Source organism: Mercurialis annua, linkage group LG4 (genome assembly GCF_937616625.2).
Source record: "Mercurialis annua linkage group LG4, ddMerAnnu1.2, whole genome shotgun sequence".
Taxonomy (NCBI): Eukaryota; Viridiplantae; Streptophyta; class Magnoliopsida; order Malpighiales; family Euphorbiaceae; genus Mercurialis; species Mercurialis annua.
In genome coordinates, this window is record NC_065573.1 from 13,978,355 (window position 1) to 14,002,408 (window position 24,054).

The following is a 24,054-nucleotide window of genomic DNA, read 5'->3' on the forward strand; positions in this document are numbered from 1 at the left end:
CAGCTCGGCCATAAGCAAGAGCTTATGGGAAATTTTCGTGAGCAATTGCTCATCTTGGCATTTATGCTTATCTATGCTAGGTAATTAGTGTTACCCTTTAGTAAAATTGGTCTTTTAGGTGATTTGCGGTAACACCATCTATATTGTTATCACAAGTCCCCCCTCGAGTATGTCGGATATTTATGTCCGAATTCTATGGCTTAACTAGGAGATAAGCAATAGCCTATGTAAATAATTGTAAGTTCTATGGCTTAACTAGGCAATAGGCAATTGCTCAGTTCGGCCATAAGCAAGAGAGTTTATGGAAATTTTCCTGAGCTATTGCTCAGCTCGGCCATAAGCAAGAGCTTATGGAAATTTTCCTGAGCAATTGCTCAGCTAGGCCATAAGCAAGAGCATATTTAAATTTTCCTAAGAAAGTGGTGAACTCGGCCATAAGCGCTGTAAATTTTCCTGAGCAAGTGCTCAACTCGGGAATAAGCGATGGCTTATAGAAATTTTCCTGAGCCACTGCTCAGCTCGGCCATAAGCGGTTGCCTACGGAACTTTTCCTGAGCAAGTGCTCAGCTCGGCCATAAGCAAAAATGTATGAGAATTTTCGTGAGCAATTGCTCAGCTCAGCCATAAGCAAGAGTTTATGGCAATTTTACTGAGCAATTGCTCAACTCGGCCATAAGCAAGAGCTTATGGAAATTTTCCTGAGCAAGTGCTCAGCTCGGCCACAAGAGATGGCATATGGAAATTTTTCTGAGCAATTTCTCAGCTCGGCCATAAGCAAGAGCTTATGGAAATTTTCCTGAGCAAGTGCTCAGCTCGGCCATAAGCAAGAGCTCATGGAAATTTTTGTGAGAAATTGCTCAACTCGGCCATAAGCGATGGCTTACAGAAAATTTCCTGAGCAATTGCTCAGCTCGGCCATAAGCAAGAGCTTATGGAAATTTTTCTGAGCAATTGCTCAGCTCGGCCATAAGCAAGAGCTTATGGAAATTCTCCGTAGCAAGTGCTCAGCTCGGCCATAAGCAAGAGCTTATGGAAATTTTCGTGAGCAATTTCTCAACTCAGCCATAAGCAAGAGCATATGAATATTTTCCTGAAAAGTTCTCAGCTCGGCCATAAGCAAGAGCATATGGAAATTTCCGTGAGCAATTGCTCAGCTAGACCATAAGCAAGAGCTTATGCGAATTTTCCAGAGCAATTGCTCAGCTCAGCCATAAGGAAGAGCTTATGGAAACTTTCGTGAGCAAGTGCTCAGCTCGGCCATAAGCGATGGCTTATGTAAATTTTCCTAAGCAACTGCTCATAAGGAAGAGCTTATGGGAATTTTCCAGAGCAATTGCTCAGCTCGGCCATAAGGAAGACCTTATGGAAACTTTCGTGAGAAAGTGCTCAGCTCGGCCATAAGCAAGGGCTTATGGAAATTTTCCTGAGCAAGTGCTCAGCTCGGCCATAAGCAAGGGCATATGGAAATTTTCCTGAGCAAGTGCTCAGTCGGCCATAAGCAAGAGCTTATGGAATTTTTTGTGAGCAATTGCTAAACTCGGCCATAAGCGATGACCTATGGAAACTTTCGTGAGCAAGTGCTCAGCTCGGCCATAAGCAAGAGCTTATGGATAGTTTCGTGAGCAAGTGCTCAGCTCGGCCATAAGCAAGAGCTTATGGAAAGTTTCATGAGCAATTGCTCAACTCGGCCATACACGATGGCTTATGAAAATTTTCCTGAGCAAGTTCTCAGCTCGGTCATAAGCAAAAGCTTATGGAATTTTTCGTGAGCAATTGCTCAGTTCGGTCTAAGCAAGAGCTTATGGAAATTTTTTTGAGCAATTGCTCAGCTCGGCCATAAACAAGAGCTTATGGAAATTTTTTTCAGCTATTGCTCAGCTCGGCCATAAGCAAGAGCTTATGGAAATTTTCTTGAGCAAGTGATCAGCTCGGCCATAAGTAAGGGCTTATGAAAATTTTCTTGAGCAAGTGCTCAGCTCAGCCACAAGCAATGGCTTATGAAAATCTTCCTGAGCAATTGCTCAGCTCGGCCTTAAGCAAGAGCTTATGGAATTTTCCTAAGCAAGTGCTCAGCTCGGCCATAAGCAAGAGCTTATGGAAATTTTTGTGAGCAATTTCTCAGCTCGGCCATAATCAAGAGCTTATGGAAATTTTCGTGTGCAATTACTCAGTTCGGCCACAAGCAAGAGCTTATGGGAATTTTCGTGAGCAAATGCTTAGCTCGGCCATAAGAAGAGCTTATGGGAATTTTTTTGAGCAAGTGCTCAGCTGGGTTTTTTTTTAATAGCAATAGCTTATGCTCTATTCGGTTTTTTTAAGCAATAGCTTATGCTCTATTCGGTTTTTTTAAGCAATAGCTTATGTTCGGTTTTTTCATCTGAAAAATAGTTAGACTGGCAGAGCATAAAAGGTCATGGTTTATCTCGGCCAAATATGAGAGACATTAGCCAGACTCAGCAAAGCATGAAAGGCTATAGCCTATTTCTGATTTTTGGAAGGCCTTTGCCAAAATACTTCTTCTATCTTCGTCCAACAATTGCCTTCAAGGATGACATAATGAATAGAGACGGTGTTTCCCACAGACGGCGCCAAGTGATAATTGTGAAATTATCAACGACTTCGAGTGACCAGATTTAAGCTCCATTCTTGAGTTCAAGAGACGTAGGTCCGCCTGAGATCAAGAACAAATAAGTCAGAAGAACGACGGAGAGGGTCTCCGGACGTTCACTCCGACGAGCAAGTCAGTATTTGTCTTTGAGAATATATTAAAAGTATTATGTAAAAGAGGTGGAAAGCTTCCTTTTCTATTAATGTGTTGTCTTGGCTTATATAGACACATGCTTTGTTGGTTTCTTTGTAAACTAGCAATGTGGGATAGAAATAACATTTCTATATATGTTTATATGGAGACTCACCTTGGCATTTATGCTTATCTATGCTAGGTAATCAGTGTTGCCCTTTAGTAAAATTAGTCTTTTAGGTGATTTGCGGTAACACCATCTATATTGTTATCAAATACGAAAAAAGGGAATTGGAAACAAAAGGCGAAACAATCAAAAACAACGTTTAAATTAACTCAAGTAAGGCGAAACGCCGAAAATCAGAGTTTAGATTAACTCTAAAACAAGGCGAAACGCCAAAAATAGAGTTTATATTAAATCTCAAATAAGGCGAAATGCCAACAACAAACAAAATTTGAATTAACTCTAAAATAAAAAGAGACGTCAAAAACAAGCAGAGTTTGGATTAACTCAGGAAAGTACAAAAAACATTAAAATACAAAGAGTTTAGATTAACTCTTGAAAAAAATAAAAGCATCACGAACTATAGATAAACAAGACGAAGTAGAGGCGAACCAATGAAACCAGATCCAAACGGAAAAAACAAAAATAAAATACACCAAGCATTCGAAAAGAAATCAACATTAAAGGGAAAAAGGAATCGCATATTCAAAAGGTCACGAATTACAAATAAGCGCTAAGGAAATACAACAAAACAAAAAAAAGCTAAATTAAAAGTTTATTTTCCTAGTGAGTGATCGTTCGCAATCTTGTCCAACAATCCCTGAGCTATGGCCTGAGGATCCAACCCATTCACACCAGACAAATCGATATATGGGTTCTGCTCCAAGAGTTTTCTCCCAATGGCGAGACGATACTCGCTGATCAAGGCGGAATAAAGGAGGCAAATATGAAGTTTCTCCACTTCGGCCCTCAACTTATTCCTTTCCTCCCCAACATAGGTATTAACCGTTATCAGCTCCTCGATCTCCCGAGTCAGATCAACGGTCTTCTTCTCGATAACCTTGACCTGGAGATCGTTAATTGTGTCCTGATCCTTCAGCCTCAAAAGGAGCAAATCATGCTCCTCCAATGAAGCTTTCAGCTTCGCTTTCTCTGATTCAGACGTCTCCAAGAGAGCTGCAAGACGTTCAGCTTCCTCCTCGGCACATTGCCGGCGATCGTTCAACGCCAACACGGCTTGAAGGGCCTATTACAAAAAAAATAAGATAAATAAATCAACGAAGAAAATCGGATAACTAAACCAAGTTCGACATAACTGAACGAGAAGTCATGAAAACACACAATATCCGACAGCTCATGATCAGGCTTGGAGGCGAACCAGGTAAAGTCCTCGGGAATCACCAAGCTTCTAATATACTCGGCGAGAACTCGGGGGTTTAGTAAACTCGCCGGATCGTGACCCTCAACCCACTTTGCCAATTTTGGAACGGAGGACGAACTACCGCAAGGGTTTTCCCCTGAGGGGGACCCCTCGTCAACCCGACGCCTCTTCTGAGAAGGCAGAGTAGCAGGATCAAAGCTCATAGAAACTTCCTCCGAATCCAATACGATTGCCTTATCAAGGTCTACTACCTCCACCTCTTCCGTTGGCATCACCAGAGCTAAGGGGGGAATAGGGATAGCAGCCTCGTCATCCAGGGGCTCGCCATCACCAGCTGTGATATCAGCTTCTTCTGCTACAACGGTTATCCCATCGCCTGTTAACAGGACCGCCCCAGCAGGAACTAAGGCAACTTGAGCTTCAGCCACAGGAATCAGATCATCATCATCTATTATTGGCGCGCCCATCGGAACGTCCAAATCTATTTTGAAACCAGAAAACAGATCGTCAAAAGAAGAAGACATCCTACAAAAAAGACGGAAAAAGAAAACAAAGTCAGAAATAAATACCTCCAATATACTCATAGTGAAGATCTGCCAAACCTCATGAAGGATCTTCTAAAGAAAGCCATCGACATCAAACGTGACTATTCACCAAAACCTCTAAAATAGGACGCTGGAATATACTATGGAATGATAAATAAAAGGCAAGGATCGACTCATATAAGTTCAAATAAGATGGATAATTTGAAAGGCGATAAATGGAGAAACCATCCGGAAAATGGAGAAAGGCGAAATTGTGAGTAACTATAAAAAAACGTTTACGCCAACCGTTGTCTAAACAGGGCAAATAAATAGAGGAAAGACCCTTTCGGCCAATAGCAAAGACGAACTAGCTATCACATTTTCTTAACTCTACGAAATAATAAAAGACGTTAAGTGAAGGGGGTTGACCCCGAAACCTACACGCTTCGACAAAGGCAAGAAGGACTCTAATAGTCCCAGGATAAAGCTCTCATATGGCGATTCTTAAATTCCTACCCAACTCTATCAAAAAGGGTCTAAGGGAAACCGAAGACCAGCAGTAAGCCGTTCTTCGAAGATAATCGCTCTACAAGGCAAACCAGGAGACCCAAAAGCAGGTCTCACGTGACTAGGAAGCTTGACTCTATACTCAGGCGGAAAATTATACTTGAAGTAAATATCTCGAACTTCATCTTCGCTAAGGCAAGAATCGGTAATGGCCATTGAGGCATACTTCGTATTCGCCCTCCTGCCGACATTTTAAATGATGAAGTAGGAACAGGTATTACAAAAGACTGAAAAGGAAGAATATCAAAGAAGAGGAATTACCCATAAAATGAAGAACACCAAGAAGACCAAGAGGAAACTACCCAGAAAATGAAAAACGATGAAGGAAAAAACACGAAAGAACTACTTAGACAATGAAGCAAATACAATCAAAAACTCTTACGTTAACTACAAAGATTACCTGGAAGTTGAAGCTTGAAGATTAAAAGAATGGGGCAAAATCAGTGTTCAAAAATAATATGATATTGAAGCAAGCAAAAATGGGAATAATACACAATTGAAAAGTTTAAGTATGAGTTAGAGAGGACATGAACAGACACTTGACTTAATATAACAATACAATGAAGAATCAGCAAACGACACGTGACATAAAGATGAAAAAATAGGAATCTTGCTGAAGAAGCAAAAACGAATCGCCAGAACATGAAGCGACTCGCCTCCAAAAGAGTTAAAATTTACCAAGGCATAAATACCAAGACTTCAGCTCACTTGTGGGGGGCTAATGATGGATACCATATCCTACCTTAAATACTATGGAGCCGAGCCGCATGAAATCCACTCTTAGACAATACCAGGCTCCTGCCTAAAGGACTAAGCCAAACAAAATCGGTAGCCGGATCTATAAAATCTGCCTCGACTGGAATATAATATCATCAAGGATAATACTGAATCCCGAGGACTCGGATAAAACGCGTAAACCCTGGGATTCAGACAGATTACTAGATCTGCGAATATTCTCGAGTATCTTTCCTAGTTGGATACAAACTCCAACTTAAGAAGATAACCTCTAACTTAGGAAGACGAGACTATTTAGGAAGACGTTCCTAAATAGGACTCATGTCTGAATAAAAAGAATGATACTCCTAATCAGAGTCAAACCCTACAAAATAGGATTCACATTCTTATTCCAACTCTACAAGGTATACAATCATCTACTATAAAAAGAGTTTGAGGTATGCCTAAACACACAACTACATTCATATACTAAAAATAGTGCTCAAAGCCTAAACTGACTTTAGTATCGGAGAGTTAATCAGACAACCACCGTCCGGTTAGCTATTACCTGTTTTGCAGGTTACATCACTGGCTCAGATGTCTACACCGGACTTCCTATTGGCCTCTCCTCCGCTTCCAACCTTGTGTAGAAAAAAAATTATGATTAAATATCTATTACATAATAAGGGTAGAAAAATCAGATTATCTAATTTATTTCATTTTTAGTTTATTTTAAAACTGATGAAGAAGATAGCCATTTCCCTGAATTTCTTACAGCTGTAATCGCTAATGATTTGAGTTAATACTATTGATCGATTTTATCTTCAAAAAAAAAAAGATAACCTCAACGCAAAAAAGATTTAAAATATAAAAAAGATAATGCAGGAAAATAACGAATAAAAAAAGAAATAGCTTAAAAAATAACTGATATAAAATATTTTTTGAAAGATAATTAATAAATTATAAAAAAAGAATACTGTAATAAATTCTACAAAAGAAAACCCTACAAGATAGATTGCAATGCAAAGTGGAAGAATGAGTAATGCAAATGAAATGAGATTAAAAATTTTAAAATTTTGCAGGCATGATTGAATTAGGGAATGGTGTGGGCAGATAAAATCTGAAAAGCTTTCCATAAATTTTTGATCACACCAAATTTAATGCAAACATCTAGTCGGTTTTTGGTGTCTCGGCTCTACCATTCGCAGTCTGTTCTAAAACCTTACTACTGCTGTTCTTCGTCAATTTCATACATTTTTGTGCAGCATCCCCACACCACAGCTCTCTATAGCTTCTTGCTGAACCCCACTTTGGCAAATCAGGCCGAGTCTCGTGGGTTTGTGACTCGCTGCCATTCTTCTTCCTATTATTATCACAATCATCACCGCTACTTAGCTCGTCGAAGTATCTTCTTCTGCTTTAACCTTTCTTTGCTATTTATTTTTCTCATTAATGGGTTTGTTTGTAACTATTGTTTTATACTGCTGCAGGTTTTTTCAGGAGGGCTAAACAAGTCAAGAACATTGAAATTCATGATCAGCACAGGTAAGGGATTATTACATTTTTACTTCATCTTTTGTAATTGAACCAAATCAACAGCTTTAGACTGGATCTCAAGTATTATAGTGTATGCTGTGCTTGTTAAGGACTAAATGTACCTTTTGCACTGAGCTAATAGTGTCCCTTTGATGCATATATGGTTGTCTGTATTGCAATATTTGACAGTCAAAGAGCAGTCACAACTGCATTGTGGTGCAACTTTCTCGTCTTCTCTCTTAAATTCGGGGTCTGGTGGACAACCTCTAGTCATGTCATGCTCGCTGAAGTCGTGCATTCCGTTGCTGATTTTGCTAACCAGGTATTCTACCTAGTCATGCTAATTATTTTGTTAAATTAATGTTTATACTTGCATACTCCTAAGTTTTGACTTATTAAACTATTAATAAATGCAAGTAAACTAATTCGTGCTCACATTGTAGGCGCTCCTAGCTTATGGGTTGAGTAGCTCAAGGCGCGCTCCAGATGCTCTTCATCCGTCAGTTCCCGACCTTTGCTATATCTTTGTTTTTGCATTCAGTATATAACAATTTGAAAAGGCCAACCTATTTTTTAAATCCAAATCTTTGCGTATTTTAAAAAAGTTTGGATTTAAAAAATAGTTGGGCCATTTTAAAATTACCCTTCCCTTTTATGTTGCAGTCATTCTTTCTATATTGTACAGGTACGGCTATTCCAAGGAGAGGTTTGTTTGGTCACTGATATCTGCTGTTGGTATCTTTTGTCTTGGTTGTGGAGCTACAATTGTTCATGGAGTTCAGAATTTGTGGACTGCACACGTAAGTAACCTGGTCAATTCCTAACCAAAAGTTAAAACGATAGATTTCGTAATACCGGCCTTCATTCTGTATTTTGCTTTTCATGATTTTTTCTCATTGGCATTGTCAAATTCACCAAGGTTTATTGACTTGCATGTTTTCTTTAGCCCCCTGGAAACATCCAATATGCAGCTCTGGTTATTGGTGGTTCATTTGTAATTGAAGGTATTAATGTTTTATCTGTTATTCATTCAATGATATCTCCAACCGTCATGTCTAGTTTGTAACTTCATCAGTTCCCATATATCTTTCTTGCAGGTGCTTCTCTTCTTGTTGCCATACAAGCTGTGAAGAAAGGTGCTGCTGCAGAGGGAATGACAGTGAGGGACTATGTTTGGCGTGGTCATGATCCCACATCTGTTGCGGTCATGACTGAGGTAATTTCGGCCTCCCTCTTCTCCTTTTTTACATAAATCTATTTATAATGGTTCCGCAATAATTTTAATGTGATGTATTCTTTGCAAGGGAGGAACTTTTTTCTGTATTAATGAAGTGTCTGGTAAAATCCTAGTTATCACTTCAGGTCAAAATAAACTTTTGACTAAGGAGCATTGCATCTAACTTTCCCTCCAGGTTATGGAGGGAAAAATTAATCGAGGAAAAACAATTTATTTGCTATAATATTTGAATGATAGCATAACACTTGCATTAGTTTTAATTGTTTTAGTGAAATTTTTCAGCTTGTGATTGTAATGGCCATCGCATGTTTCATTTCACTTGCGATTACCATATGATCTTCTATCTCACTCACTAAATAATTGTAAAAATTACAGGATGGTGCTGCAGTAACTGGTCTTGCTATAGCTGCTGCATCTTTGGTTGCAGTGAATGTCACAGGAAATGCAATTTATGATCCTATAGGCTCAATCATCGTTGGTAACCTGCTTGGTATGGTATGTTTTGTATTTCGTTATTATTTACACAGCTGAAATTGTAAAAGTTTATCAGTTTTCACATGGCATTGATTTATTTATAAGAATGTTCACTTGTTAATTTTCATTTCTATTTTCAATAAGTACAATATGATAAAAGATTGGATGGTGGTTGTTATTTTCAATGTTCATTTTGTTAAGATTGGTAATAGTTACATGGATTGATCACATTTGCACTAGATTGGCCATTTCATTCTAGTCTCACTTTGAGGTCTAGGTAAATCTAATTGGACCATCTACAGGTGGCTATATTTCTTATCCAGAGGAATCGGCATGCTTTGATTGGTAGAGCAATGGATGACAATGATATGGAGAAGGTTCTGCAATTTTTAAAAAATGACCCGGTAGAACTGTAAGCCAATTAGTTTTCATTATGTGTGCTTTTTAGTCCACATGATTCTGAAGTTTGACATGTGTGTCTCTTTTGTTTGTAGGTTGTAGATGCTTTATATGATTGCAAAAGTGAGGTTATTGGACCTGGGTTCTTTAGATTTAAAGCAGAAATTGGTGATTCTCTTGCTTCTATTATTTTCTGTTCCGTCTCAAAGGCATTGCCTGATTGTTGGTCTATATTTTAGTAATTATCCAGTAGATATTTTTGATAAAGAGTGTTGGTACCTTTTAGATGAACACCATTTGTGTAGTCAATGACATGTGCATGCACAAATGTACATCACAGGTTCCAATTTCCACCAACGTGGATTTATATGATTGGTATAATGTAGTAGAACTTCTATCTCAATTATAGGTTGAATATGGAATATATTTGGACTTGACAATTCATGTAGCAATTTATCAGTTTTCTTATATACTTTGTTGTTGACCAAATTTGTTTGATATGGAGAATGCATTGTTTAAATATGAATGTGATCTGATGTGGCTATTTATCTGCAACAGATTTTAATGGAGTCGTGGTTGTGCAGAATTATCTAAACAGAACCGGACGTGAAGAATGGGCCAGACAGGTAAATTTAGTCTTTTAATTATGAATTTTATTGGAGGAACTCTACGAAATACGTAACGATGTAGCCTCATCATATTGATTTTGTGCAAGCTTCTTTAAACTTAAATGTTACTTTGTACAAGTAGTGGTAGTAATCGTAATTTAGCAAGATTGCTATTTTTGTTCTCGGCAGCTTCGTTTGATGCATTTTAATTTTCAAAAATAAAGTATGGATTGCAATGTTACCAACGGCTTCTATTGGTGCTATGCAGTTTCGAGCAGCTGCGAAGGAGAAAGATGATGATACCGCGTTGCTGAATCTGATGTCAAATTACGGTATTTTTGCAGTTATTAGTTTGAGTTGTGCAGTAGTTAGTTTGGCGATTGAAGAAGTGGGGTGTGTTTGCAGGTGAGGACGTAGTTACTGCTTTAGGAAGTGAGGTTGACAGGCTTGAGCAGGAGATACAGGAGCTTGTTCCTGGTATTCGCCATGTCGATATAGAAGCTCATAATCCAATCCCATGATCACATTCTACTCTACACAGATCTTTTAAGCTTTCCTCAATTTGTATCTTTTGGAATTTCCCCCCTACTTTATCGTTTCATGATCTTTTTAGGCTCTCTTTTACATAATTATTATTTTGATTTTAATTTTAATTTTTATAATTAATGAAATAGTCACTCAAGTCTTCTTTCTTATTTTTACATTTTATTATTTTCTGATTATAATATTTTTATCTATTTAATAATTCTGAAAAGTAATATATTATATAATAAATTATAATAATTTGTAAATAACCCAATACATTCTGAGATAGGATTAATCTAATTAAATTAATAATTTTTTTTAGGTGTCATGTTTGACTATGAATTTTTAAAATTAAATATCACATTTATCTAATAAATTTAAAAAAATTATTAAAGCTACAAGTGAAATCAAAAAGGGGTTAATTAGTGGATTATATAAATTTTAAGTTACTAGTAGTATAAGAAGATTAGGAATTAGGGAGAAATTCAATAGAAAAGGTTTACACTGATTCAAAGTACATTTTCTACATTGGCTCTCTATAACTATAGATTCCACCGGTTAAAATATTTTGGCAAGTTCATGCAATTTTGGCTTAATGTATAATTTGGACTCTCATGTTAGGTTTAGTTTGGAACTTAAATGATTTTCTTTTTTAAGACATAAGTATTTAACGTAACAAAAAGAACTTTTACTGACCCTACTTTGATAGAATGACTCGTTGTCCGTTAGTTTGCCGTAGGCGGGTCATATTGAACAAAACGACATCGTCTCAAAAGCACGACTTAGGGCCAGCGTAGCATAACAAAAACGACCCCGGCTAACATCCCAGGACCTAGCGTGGCGAAACTAAAACGAGGCCATCGAACAAAACATCTTACATGTTTATAATCTATGTTTAGAAATTTGAGCTATTGATTCAACCTCACAAGCCTTTAGAAAGGCACTATAATGGCGAAGGCCATTCGGATGAAACTGTCTTATGGAAACACCTTGAAAGTCATTGAGTGTGATAAAATGAAAAGGAATGGAAAACGTAAGATCATCCCTTTTACATGATTTTTTTTGGAGGGGTAGGGTATGGCTTGTAAGAAAAAGGCATACTTCTAATTTAATTTTTTTTTGAATACAAAAACTATCTCTAATAACTTTGAATTGATCAGAGTCCGCATTTGTAATCTTCTTAAGAAAAGTATCAATGAAGAAGAAGATGAATGGACAGAGAATTCTTTCTCTCTTCCTGAAAAATCATAACATTCAGACCACACGAGTCATCACCACTCTTGCTACCCTCAATTCCAAAAAAAAAAAAAGTTTTGGGAGGCATATTTATAAAAAAAGTACAAGAAATGAAAAGACAACAAGATTGAAAACAACAAAGAAAATTACACAGACATAACAAAATAACTCGACCATAGAGCAAACAAACGGAAAAATTCCTCCCTTTATACACCCAAAAACAGATTTATAGAAGCATGCATATGAAATAACAGGAACCCTAATTATCGGGAAAGAACAATTACTTACTTGAAATTGGAAAAGAAAGTTTGTTAAAACAACAACAAAAAAATTCAAAAGCTTGATGAAGGAAACTTTGAATATTTGCAGAGAAAATCGCAAAGGAACGAAGAAATAAAGAAAGAAAAGAGGAGAAGTAAAGACAATTTATGGAAGAAAAATCAAAAATCGCGATAGACTATAAAAAAATTTATACTACAAGAAATAATCATAAAGTGCCAACTGGCACATGAACCTAATAATAATAACCGCTAAAAGAAAAGAATAGGCACCTAGAAATTCAAAATTACACCTTTTCATGCACTTTCACCAAAATGCAAGGTAGCATTAACTCCTCACTAAGGGAACGTACCCTCAACGTTGGGATTTATGAATCCCTGCCTCAAAAGCAAAGGACAAAGAAAAAATAGACCTTAACCCCATACATGAATATCCGCATGGCTGGGGAGGGGGGGGGGGATTTTAATCCCGGGCAAAAGAAGTCGTCATCCGGGGTTACCTTATGTCCCATCATAACCAGTATCGCTGAGGAAGTAGTCAATTGAGGCATAAATGACATTACTTGCAAAGAAAGAAAGGAAGACCACGTTAGGTAGGGGACCAGTGAAGATTTCCTAACAAGAGAATATATACATTCCGCGCCATCCGCGCTCCACTCACCTAAATAACTGAAAAGGCCATTTCATCGTACAATATAGAGGGACACCTCACAATAGAGAGGCGAAACCAGGACTCCAACTTAAGAGGGTTGAATTGCATTCGGTTAATTAGAAAAATCAAAACGACAGTAAACAAGGTGTAAATCTGGTAATTTGCACGCCCCTCCAAGGAAAAAACCGCCCCTAACACTTGCAGGGGCAGTTATAATCGCCCCTCCAAGAAAAATACTTGTATTTTTTAAAACAATCCGGCAAGGAAGGTTGACTGACCATCCTGACCTCCTTGGATCCGTCCCCGCCACCGCATGAAGTACGAGTGAAAAAGAAAAAGTAAACTATATAAAACACTTTATTCTTAAAGCCTAAAGTATTAATTTTTTTATCTTTAATTTTTCTCTTCTTACTTTACTCTTTTTCTTCACCACATATTTACTTGAGCGTTGGAGTGAGCTTACGAAAAATTTGGTCCAACATTCTTTCGGCAGTGTTCTCTATTCTCTGGTTTCATAGTTCTAGTAGATCACCTCTTATTTTCAGTGATTTATCAATACCCATATGAATATAACATATGAACTGAAACAGATTAAATAATTATAACATGAAAATAAACTATAAAGTATGGTAAATTTTTAGTATATTTTTTTGGAAAAAATATTCTACATTATACTATTTTGTATTTTATTTTCAACTTTATATTATTTTTAAACATATTTACAGGTCAGATCCTTTTTTATACCAAAAATACTTTTTTTTTTAATTTCAAAAATGGTTTTTTTTCACTTTCTGATGATTTATGCTTTTTTCAGATTTTTTTCTGGTGTTTGTTTATCGTATTTTTAGTCTAACTATGATATTTTTATAACATAATTATGGTGTTTTTAGCGTAATTATGGTGTTTTTTTAGTGTAATTATGGTGTTTTGATAGTGCATCCATGGTGTATATATAGTGTATACATAGTCTTTTTTATAGTGGATATCATACAAACATTATAAATACATCATAGATACACTAGAAAAACACAGGAAATACACCAAAAAACATAGATCATTTAGAAAACACCAGAAATACACTATAGATATACCAAAAATAAAATATAACTTAAATACCACATAAAAACACTGTAAATATATCATAAAGCAATTTGTAGTTTACAGTATCAGTAGCATTAAAATAAAATAAAAACAAATCTATGAACAAGAGATAGACAAAATAATTATATAAATAATAGAAGAATTTTATAAATAAAAATTAATAGATCTACAATAATCTATTTATAAAAATTCTAAATTATCACAAAAAACCTAACAAATTATAAAAAAATTTAAAAACGATATCAAGAAATCTATCGAAAGAAATGCGGTGACGAAAAAAACCAATCGAAGAATCGAGGCGATGAGAAATCTACCAAAAAAATGCAACAGCAAGAAAACCAATGAAAGACGCGCGAGAGCGAGATGAAAAAAAGCGACGTACAACAGAAATAGACGAAGGAAAGAGGGAATTAGAATATTTTTATAATTATGTTTGTAAAAAAGGAACCGAGGAAAATTATAGAAAATATAACATTTATGACTAAATTAGAAAAGTAAATAAAATTTAGGAATTTGCATAAAATTAATTCAAAATGATGTGTTATGACGTGTCAACGAGGTGGCCAATAATAAAAACTTTGGGCTCCACCGCCTGGAAGGATCAAAATAAATTTTGATGCGGCCTTGAATATCAGTAACCGTATTGCAGCTGTTGGTTTGGTTTGTTCAAATTCTTTGGAGTACATCACTTATTGTTGCTCTCATCGTTTTCCAGGAATAGTTTCTCCTGAAATTGCGGAGGCACTGGGATGCGGCCGGCATGCCATTATGATTGCTTCTCAACTCGGTCTAAGGAATATTATTATTGTTTAAATGTGATCTCTGTAGCCCAAGGCAAGAAGGATATTCCGTCAACAATAGAAGTCATAATCTTTGATACCGTTCGCTTATCATCGTCGTTTATATCTTGCGACTTTGCATATGTTAAGCGAATGTGTAATTGGATGGCCCATGAAGTGGCTAAAAAGTTCTTAAAACCTCCTATTTAGGAGTAATCATTGTAATCTTTATTATCTAACTCTGTCTAACAAACATTATGTACTTCTATTTTCCGATGTTAATACAACTGATATTTTGCCAAAAAAAAAAGTAAAAATGAAATAAATAAATAATATTACTACATAAAATTGATAAAGGATGAGAATGAAGAAATAATAATAATAGAAAAATAAAAGATGAGAAGAGAAGGGGTGGTGAGGACGTTGAATTAGAATTTGATCTGAGCAAAAGCGTAGTCGAGTTTGATCTGAAATTATTAGGCAGTATGGGAAGTAGCACAGGGCAAGGCGGGGTTAGGTCGTCGAGAGCGACGAAGATGGAAAACGGAAGCAAAGTGGAAGAAGGTCTGATTGCCTTCAAGTCCGATCACTTCGACGCCGACGCTTTTCTTCACTCCAAATGCTCTCTCAACGACAAGGAAATCAGGAGCTTGTGCTCTTATCTTTTCGATCTCAAGAAAGCCTCCGCCGAGGAAATGCGTAAGAGCGTCTATGCTAATTACGCCGCCTTCATTCGGTTAGTTTCCCACTCTTTGCTTTCTATTATTTCATTCTCAAACAATCTTGAATTTGTCCATTTTTCATTGATTAAAGCACTTCCAAAGAGATCTCCGATTTAGAGGGGGAGCTTTCGTCCATCCGAAATCTCCTCTCTACTCAGGCTACTTTGATTCATGGTTTAGCCGAAGGCGTCAACATTGAAGACTCTATTCCTGCTCAACTGCAACCAATTACCCTCAATGGCTTTGAGGATCAAGAGCCTTCCGATTTGGAGAGGTGGGCTGTCGAATTCGGTGACCTCCTTGATGTTCTCTTAGCTGAGCAAAGCGTCGATCAGGCTTTAGCTGCTCTTGATGAGGGGGAACGTGTAGCCTCCCAAGCGAAACAAACTAAATCGTTGTCTCCTCATATCCTTGGGTTGCTGCAGACGGCTCTTACCCAACGCAGACAGAAGTTAGCCGATCAGCTTGCTGCAGCTGCTTCCCAGCCTTCTACTCGTGGTACTGAACTTCGTGCTGCTGTTTCAGCTCTTCAAAAGCTTGGGGATGGCCCTCGTGCTCATACTTTACTGCTTAATGCACATTTCCAGAGATATCTCTACAATATGCAAAGCCTTCGTCCCTCAAGTACCTCATACGGTGGTGCATATACTGCTGCGCTCTCGCAGATAGTTTTCTCTGCTATAGCTCAAGCTGCTACTGATTCACTGGCTATATTTGGCAAGGAACCCGCGTATGCCTCTGAGCTCGTTATGTGGGCTACAAAACAAATCGAAGCCTTTGCTCTTCTTGTAAAAAGACATGCATTAGCATCTTCAGCCGCTGCTGGAGGTTTAAGAGCTGCTGCCGAGTGTGTCCAAATAGCTTTAGGTCATTGTTCTTTGTTGGAAGCTCGCGGTTTAGCACTCTGTCCTGTTCTCCTCAAACTTTTTAGGCCTAGTGTTGAGCAAGCATTAGAAGCCAATCTGAAACGAATTGAAGAGAGCACTGCTGCTTTGGCTGCTGCGGATGATTGGGTTCTTACTAACCCTCCAGCAGCTACTCGACAGTCCGGCAGGTCTTCTGTCACATCTCTTGGTACTACCACAACATTTCAACATAAGCTTACAAGCAGCGCACATAGGTTCAATTTGATGGTCCAGGTAAAACATTCTTTTCCACATGATTAATCAATTTAATTTTTTTTTATCCGTTTCCTCCTGCAAATGCTTGTTAAATTGTAGCTCAAGACAATTTGTTTTCCTGTCTTTCTCTACATATTATTAACAGTTATTTTTTTCCTTCCCCTCTTTTCCCTTATGTGGTGTCAAATATCCTTGAATTGCTTTGTACAGTGTCCTATGAAACTGTACAGTACTTTTGCTGTCTTCCATGGAAAGAAGCAATCATCAGTGCTTGTGCTCACACACAAATAAAAACTTTACTCCCCATCCTTGCCTTCCAAACCCAAAAAAGGGTCCTGGCTATTGTCTCTTTTTATAGTTATCTTGTGACTTGTCTAGCTTCCATGTTCTTTGAATCTTAATGATTTTTCTCTATTATGGGATGGGACATTCACCAAGGCAGGTCAGCTGAGTTTATTCACTTGATTTGACTCCACTTTCATGTAGAGCTGCTCTACCAACAGCTTATATATCTAAACTGATTTGTATCGTTAATGTCTTATTTAACCATAGTAAACGTCCTCTTTGTGATAGTTGGAATACCTGATTGATTTCTTTTTTTAGAGCAAATAATGATTTAGTTTCTTTCCTATGCCGATGACATTATTTGCCTTGCTCTTTAGGACTTCTTTGAGGATGTTGGACCCCTTTTAAGCATGCAGTTGGGATCCCAATCCCTAGAAGGTTTGTTTCAAGTGTTTAACTCATATGTGAACATGCTGATAAAGGCATTACCGGGTTCAATGGAAGAAGAACCAAACTTTGAGGGTTCAGCAAATAAAATTGTACAAATGGCTGAGACTGAAGCCCAGCAGATTGCTTTGCTTGCCAATGCATCATTATTGGCAGATGAACTACTTCCACGAGCAGCCATGAAGCTCTCTCCTCTTTATCAGTCAAATTACAAGGATGATCCACGTAGAAGACCTGTAGATAGGCAAAATCGCCATCCTGAACAACGAGAATGGAGGAAGCGGCTTGTGAGTTCAGTTGATAGATTAAAAGATACTTTTTGCCGGCAACATGCACTTGATCTCATTTTTACAGAGGATGGTGATAGCCATCTTAGTGCAGAAATCTATGTCAACATGGATGGAGTTGTCGACGAGGTGGAATGGTTTCCATCTTTGATTTTCCAGGTAAAACTTCTTAGTTTGAACAAGTCTTTTTCTTGTATATTATGGTTTTTGCAATGTTGAACTTGTTTTCTTGCTGCATGTTGAATGGATTGCTTTGCCATAAAGGATGGACTTCCCTTTTGTTGCATGTTATCACTTGTGTCAAGTACAAATGTGTTAAGCTCAAGCTTTCATAGGATAAATAGTATTATTATTATTTACCGGAAAGATGGTATTAAGTTTGTTGAAGTGAGAAATTCTAGAACAGTTTTTGTTGCTTTCTTGCGTATCTTGTTGTAGTATAGAAATATAAAATTTATTGGATTTAATTCTACTTGTTAAGTCTAATTGAGAGATTCAACTTTTGTTCCTACATTTAAACCTTAGGAAAGTTACCTAGAAAATTGTAATCACGATTAGCAATCTAAGAAGTTACCTTCTTCCTGTTCTCTTTTGCTGTGGTTTGGAATTTTTCTAGTACACTAATCCTGGTCGCGTTTAGAATTTCTTGGTCTCTTATTTCTTGTCCTTGCGGGCTTTCACTCTCCTCCACCTGTACATATTTCTGAGTTTTCTTTTTAAATCTAGATCTGGGCATTACTACGAGAGTTGACTGTATAGACTATAAGCTGATGTTGTAGTACACACATACAAAATTATGAGGGTTGCATTTGGAGGTTCTGAAAAGAGCTCTCTTTGGCCTGTTACATTTTTTCTGAAGTTTAGGATGTCTTAAATATTTTGTGAGATGGAGGGATGGTCACTTTAAGTTTCTCTCAAGAAAATGTCTAGCAACTGGTTTTAACATAAATCGATGATCAAATTCCATCCAAACAACTGCGAAAGAGGTTTATTAATGTCAATACAGAGGAAACTTTATCTGATGTTAAAAAGGGATAATTGCTATTACCCCCAAGGTTAGGTTATAATTATTATTTCATAATTCTTTTTATAAAAAAATTCTTTACCTCCTGACTTTTAAGCTATTTAACTGTTTCCCCCTCGCTCAAATGATGATGTCATCAAAGAGCTTAATTGTTAAAAATATAGTTTAATTTAGTCCCTCAACTTATTTTTAGTATATATTAGTCAAATTGTTTTTAAGATTATATTGTACAATAACAATAATTTTTCAATAAGTTATAAATAATTTAAATAAATGAAAAATTATTAAAATTAGTATTACATCTCTAAAAATAATTAATTTAATATGTTAATAAGAGTTAAATTTATAAAAAAATTAACAATATTAAAATAGATTTATGATTTTTTCTTCATTTTTCATTTAGTTGTTAAATGTCTAACTTTAATGTGACAAACTGTTTATATAAAATAATAATAATATAGTTACATATCTTTCTCTTAATCAAATATCAACTCTTTTGTTCTATTACACAATTTTTTAAATTAAATTTCAAATTTTTTAAATTTTACAATTTTTGAAATGAATATTTGAAAAATTAAAACATGCACCTTATTGTAAATAAAACTTTTAAATTCACTTGAAAAATTTAAATATCACTTTCAATTATAGTCATATAATATATAATATAAACAAGTTATTATTAGTCGTGAACTTAAATTTTGATTAGATTCAAATAATTTATTTTATTAATTGTCATAGTATTTTATTTGTATGAAAATATTTTTTTATAAATAAAATTTAATATTTATAAAATTTAAAAATATATTCTTATGTTTTTTATTATTTACACATTTTTCCCATGTTTACAAGTCATCCCGCGGTGTCCGTTTCCGTGCAACATAGCTGACTGAGGAAAAGGCATGTGACTAGATCTGTATATAAAAGTACAATATAAAATAGTGCGTCGGTGTCAATTAACTCATACTTAGTCATTTTAATCAATTAAGGAAATACTTTCTATTTTTAGGTCAGCTAAGGGTAAATTTGTACAAAATGAACAAGTTCAGGGGCCTAAATGGCCCAATTTTGTCCTTAATTGACCTGAAAATAGAGTGTTGTTCTTAATTGACCTAAACTAAGAAGTATTATTTTTAATTTATTAAAATGACCAAGTGTGCAGTTAATTGACCCAGATGCACAAGTTTAGGAACCTCGATAACTCTTTGCTCGTATACTAAATACATATTGTAATACAGGTGACTCGTGTGACTTATGTGTTCTTGTTTTGCTACAATACAGGAACTTTTTGTAAAACTGAATCGAATGGTGAGCATAGCTGCAGATATGTTTGTGGGAAGGGAAAGATTTGCTACATTGCTCTTAATGAGGCTTACAGAAACAGTTATATTATGGCTCTCAGAAGATCAAAGCTTTTGGGATGATATTGAGGAAGGGCCAAGACCCTTGGGTCCTCTTGGTCTGCAGCAGGTATGTAAATCTTTATATGTTACATATTATATTAGAATGGCTGTCTTAATATTGTTGTTGTTGTGAAATTGCAGTTTTATTTGGATATGAAGTTTGTAATCTGCTTTGCTTCGCAAGGACGATATTTGTCTAGAAATTTGCATAGAGTCGTCAATGAGATCATTTCTAAAGCGGTGGCAGCATTCTCTGCTACTGGAATGGATCCTGACAGGTAAATAATTTAATTGTTGTGGTGTGTGATTGGTGTGAAGTGTGATAAATGATGAAGAGTTTTATGTTGCGGATTGTAATTTTAAGCTATTTTGATGGCAGCGTACTGCCAGAAGATGAGTGGTTTAATGAGATTTGCCAAGATGCAATGGAAAGATTAAGTGGTAAAGCAAAAGGTACGGATGGAGATCGGGAAGTTAATAGCCCCACTGCCTCTGTCTCTGCACACTCCATATCATCAGTCAGATCTCATGGAAGTTCCTAAGGTAGCCTCTCCAGCTGTGTATTCATTCTTTTTATCAACTTGTGCTCACAAATTAATACATATATTTGTTTGTTTTGGTCAATTTGTTGATATGCTAAATTTGATCAAAATGGATCAGGTTTAACTTTTTGAGATCAAAATTCATAGTGTTTGTCATTTTCCATGCATTTTCTCCATCTATGGAATTCCTTGTATTCTTAATTGATGTATGTGAATTTCTTGTATAGCTGCCTAGCGCTTATACCATTTGAGCTATAGCTCATTGGTTGCTATCGAAATTATGACTGCTCAGGTAATAGGATTATATAGGTTTGTGGACTATGAGTTAGGTTCTTTTCCGAAAACTACAGACAAAGCAACTTTTCCGGTGACATATAGGATGGATGGGTGATAATGGACTTATCCTTCAAGTCTATTTATTTTAGGGATTATTATCTAATTTATTAGCAATAACTGCATCACATTAACAAACTTAATAATTTTACTTTCTAATATTCGCGACTCCCTTTGAGTTGTCCATTTTTTCTATTTTTTTAAACTCTTTTCCGTTTATAGTAAATAAATCTTCTGTTTTTTATATTGTCTTTACTTAAAATTCACTAATGAGATACTATTTATTTTAATTTATTGAAATATGTTTTTTTGTCAATTTTTTTAGTGAGAATTAGGTGCCATTTAAAATAAGGATATAGTAAAAAAAAAGTATATTTTTTTTATAGAAATTCATAATATTAAATTTTGTTTTTTTTTAAACTGTATAATAATAAAAATGGACAACTCTACAAGACTTGAGACAATATTTTTTATTTTCAATCTACTAGTTTACAATTTATGCTTTCTGCTCTAACTTGCCTAACTTTTTATTTTTATAATTATTGTCATATTCGGTTTATGAAATAGAATAAATATTCTTTAGTTCAAGAGAGAATGTTTATTCCATGAAAATCATGAAATAACAATTTTATAGCATATTATTATTTCTTATTTAAATTTGAATCGAAGCAGAGTATGTAACTAATCCCGATAGAATAATTGTTACATTCGTTGTTTATTTTTTAAAGCAATAGTCCTAAAGTTTTTCTCTTATACGCGTTTTCTTTATAACCCGACTTTTTTTTTGTTATCTTAACTGCACGAAAAATCACCAACTTTTGCGTGTTTTGCATATTTAACATGAACTTTAATTTTGGCAATTTCGGACATGATCATTTTACATTTTTGCAATTAAAACACCGGTTGAATTTTTCTATTGCAAAATATTTATGTGGACATCAGAGCATTTCCACATAGGAACAATTATCGCCACCTAATAAACACATCGTTTTGGTTTAATTGCACGAAAAATCACCAAGTTTAGCGTTTTTTTGCATATTTGACATGAACTTTTAATTCTGGTAATATCGGACATAAACTTTCATATGTTTGCAATTCAAGATACCAGTTATTTCTTTTTTATGTTTTGTTTGTTCATTTAAATAATTTTTTTGTAAGTCTTTTTTTATATGAATTATGTTTCATTATTCAATAAATTAATTTTATGAGAGAGAATAATTTAAGAGTACCACTCCTTTACATGTTAGTCATGACATCTCTCTATATAATACAAAATTATTGAAGATTAAGGTTTTTAATTTAACATTAATAAGAGAGGTTAAAATATCTAGTTTGAAAACGTTAGAACTATTTATAACACAAAATAAGTACATAAAAGTATATGTGCTCTCCATCAAAAATATTAGGATCATTTTTTTTTACCTTTTCCATTATTTAAATGAGAATTGACATGTTTTAAAAATATTTATTTTATATAAGTTAAAAATTTCATTTTCAAATTTTTTTGTTCATATTACATAAATTGACCCACGTCGTTTTTTCAAACACTCATCAGTACAAGTGCTTCTTTGTCCTCGGGTTGCTGGAAAAAAACATAGTTGGGCCAAGCAAAGGGTTAGTATTGATTAACAGAAGGGAAATATGAGCTATATTCAAGCTCAAACTAGTATCTATGAGACACTATTAATTTTCTGTGAGACTGGAATCGTTTCTTAATAAAACTATTTAATCATATCCTTGGAAATTTGTTACGGAATGGGAAGTGGATAGCTTTGCCTTCTTATTTTCTTTTTTATAGAATTTGGTGTAGAAATTTATATCTAAATCTCTTGCTCTTTCAGGAAGTTGGGACTATCTATACAGACCAAAAAGTTTGGAAACTATACAACCTCCAAGGAAAGAATCTCAAAATGGCGTCTGAGAATAAATCTATTTTTACATAATAGAAATATTTATTTTTTTATTCATCAAAAGAATTACTCCCTCTGTCCCAATAGAATTGTCCACTTTGCCTTTATCACAGTTTAAGAAAGATAAGATTAGGATAATACTCTATTTTTTAAAATAATTTGATTTTCTACCTCAATAAGAAAAAGATAGAGAAAATACCTCATCATTTTAATGGTTTTATTTTTTTACTTTAAAGCATGTTTATATTATAATTATACATACTTTCTTTAATTTTTTTTACTCTAATTATATTTTCTCTTATCATGTTACAGCTATCATATTTTTATATGTCTCTCTCTCTCCTCTTCTTGTTCTTTTTCTTCTTCTTCGCCTTCTTCTCTGTTTTTTTTTCTTCGTCAAATTTTTTCTTCTTCTTTATTTCTTCTTTTCTTCTACATTTTCTTTCTTTCTTCTTAGTTCCTTCATCGCTCCGCCGCCGTTTTTTCATCGCTCCACCGTCGCTGCATTGTTCTTTCATATTTTATTTTAGCAAACTTTTCTTTAATTCATGGTGATTATTGTGATTTTTATAACATTCATATCTAAAATAAATTACTTTTTATTTGTTTTTCAATTTTACATCTAAAAATCTGCATGAAAACAATGTGATGATGAAAAAAAGGATTTTCTGCACAAAAAACGATTTTCTGCAAAAAACAGTATCTGATTATCATATGATTATCATAACACTGCAGAAAAAATAATTTTTTATAATAAAAAAAACAGTCTCTGATTATCATATGAGTATCACTGTATTATCATGTTGTTATCATAACACTGTATAAAGAAAGATTTTCTACAAAAAAATTTGATTATCATATTGTTATCACTGTATTATCATCTCGTTATCATAATATAATCATATGATACCGAGATGATAATGTATTATTGTATCTAAATAATAATAATGTTATGACAACGACATAATAATAAAATTATGATAACAGTATGATAATATGATACCTATATGAAAATATTACATAAAAATTATGATAACGAGATGATAATGCGAAGAGAATAGTATGATAATAAAGTATAATAAAGTCATATTATCATACTATTATCTTCACTTTATCACCTTATAATCATAATTTTTTTGTAATTGTTTTTTTCATACATGTATCATACTATTATCTTCACATTATCATCTCGTTATCATAATTTTTTTGTAATTATTTTTTTCATACA

At 34.9% G+C, this 24,054-nt stretch overlaps 2 protein-coding genes across 2 annotated transcripts; both read left to right on the top strand.

The window, feature by feature from the left end:
• Positions 1 to 6,940: 6,940 nt before the first annotated feature.
• Positions 6,941 to 10,879, top strand: LOC126677720 (metal tolerance protein C4). Its single transcript, XM_050372484.2, has 13 exons — positions 6,941 to 7,334; positions 7,421 to 7,475; positions 7,656 to 7,788; positions 7,910 to 7,965; positions 8,152 to 8,266; positions 8,413 to 8,470; positions 8,564 to 8,682; positions 9,079 to 9,198; positions 9,480 to 9,581; positions 9,672 to 9,744; positions 10,135 to 10,202; positions 10,453 to 10,516; positions 10,590 to 10,879. The coding sequence occupies exons 1-13, from the start codon at positions 7,091 to 7,093 to the stop codon at positions 10,703 to 10,705; spliced, it is 1,323 nt and encodes a 440-aa protein (XP_050228441.1). The 5' UTR covers positions 6,941 to 7,090; the 3' UTR covers positions 10,706 to 10,879.
• Positions 10,880 to 15,126: 4,247 nt separating this feature from the next.
• On the top strand, positions 15,127 to 20,739 carry LOC126677592 (exocyst complex component EXO84B). Its single transcript, XM_050372281.2, has 6 exons — positions 15,127 to 15,491; positions 15,569 to 16,616; positions 17,261 to 17,776; positions 19,920 to 20,108; positions 20,183 to 20,319; positions 20,421 to 20,739. The coding sequence occupies exons 1-6, from the start codon at positions 15,241 to 15,243 to the stop codon at positions 20,581 to 20,583; spliced, it is 2,304 nt and encodes a 767-aa protein (XP_050228238.1). The 5' UTR covers positions 15,127 to 15,240; the 3' UTR covers positions 20,584 to 20,739.
• The last annotated feature ends 3,315 nt before the right edge of the window (positions 20,740 to 24,054 follow it).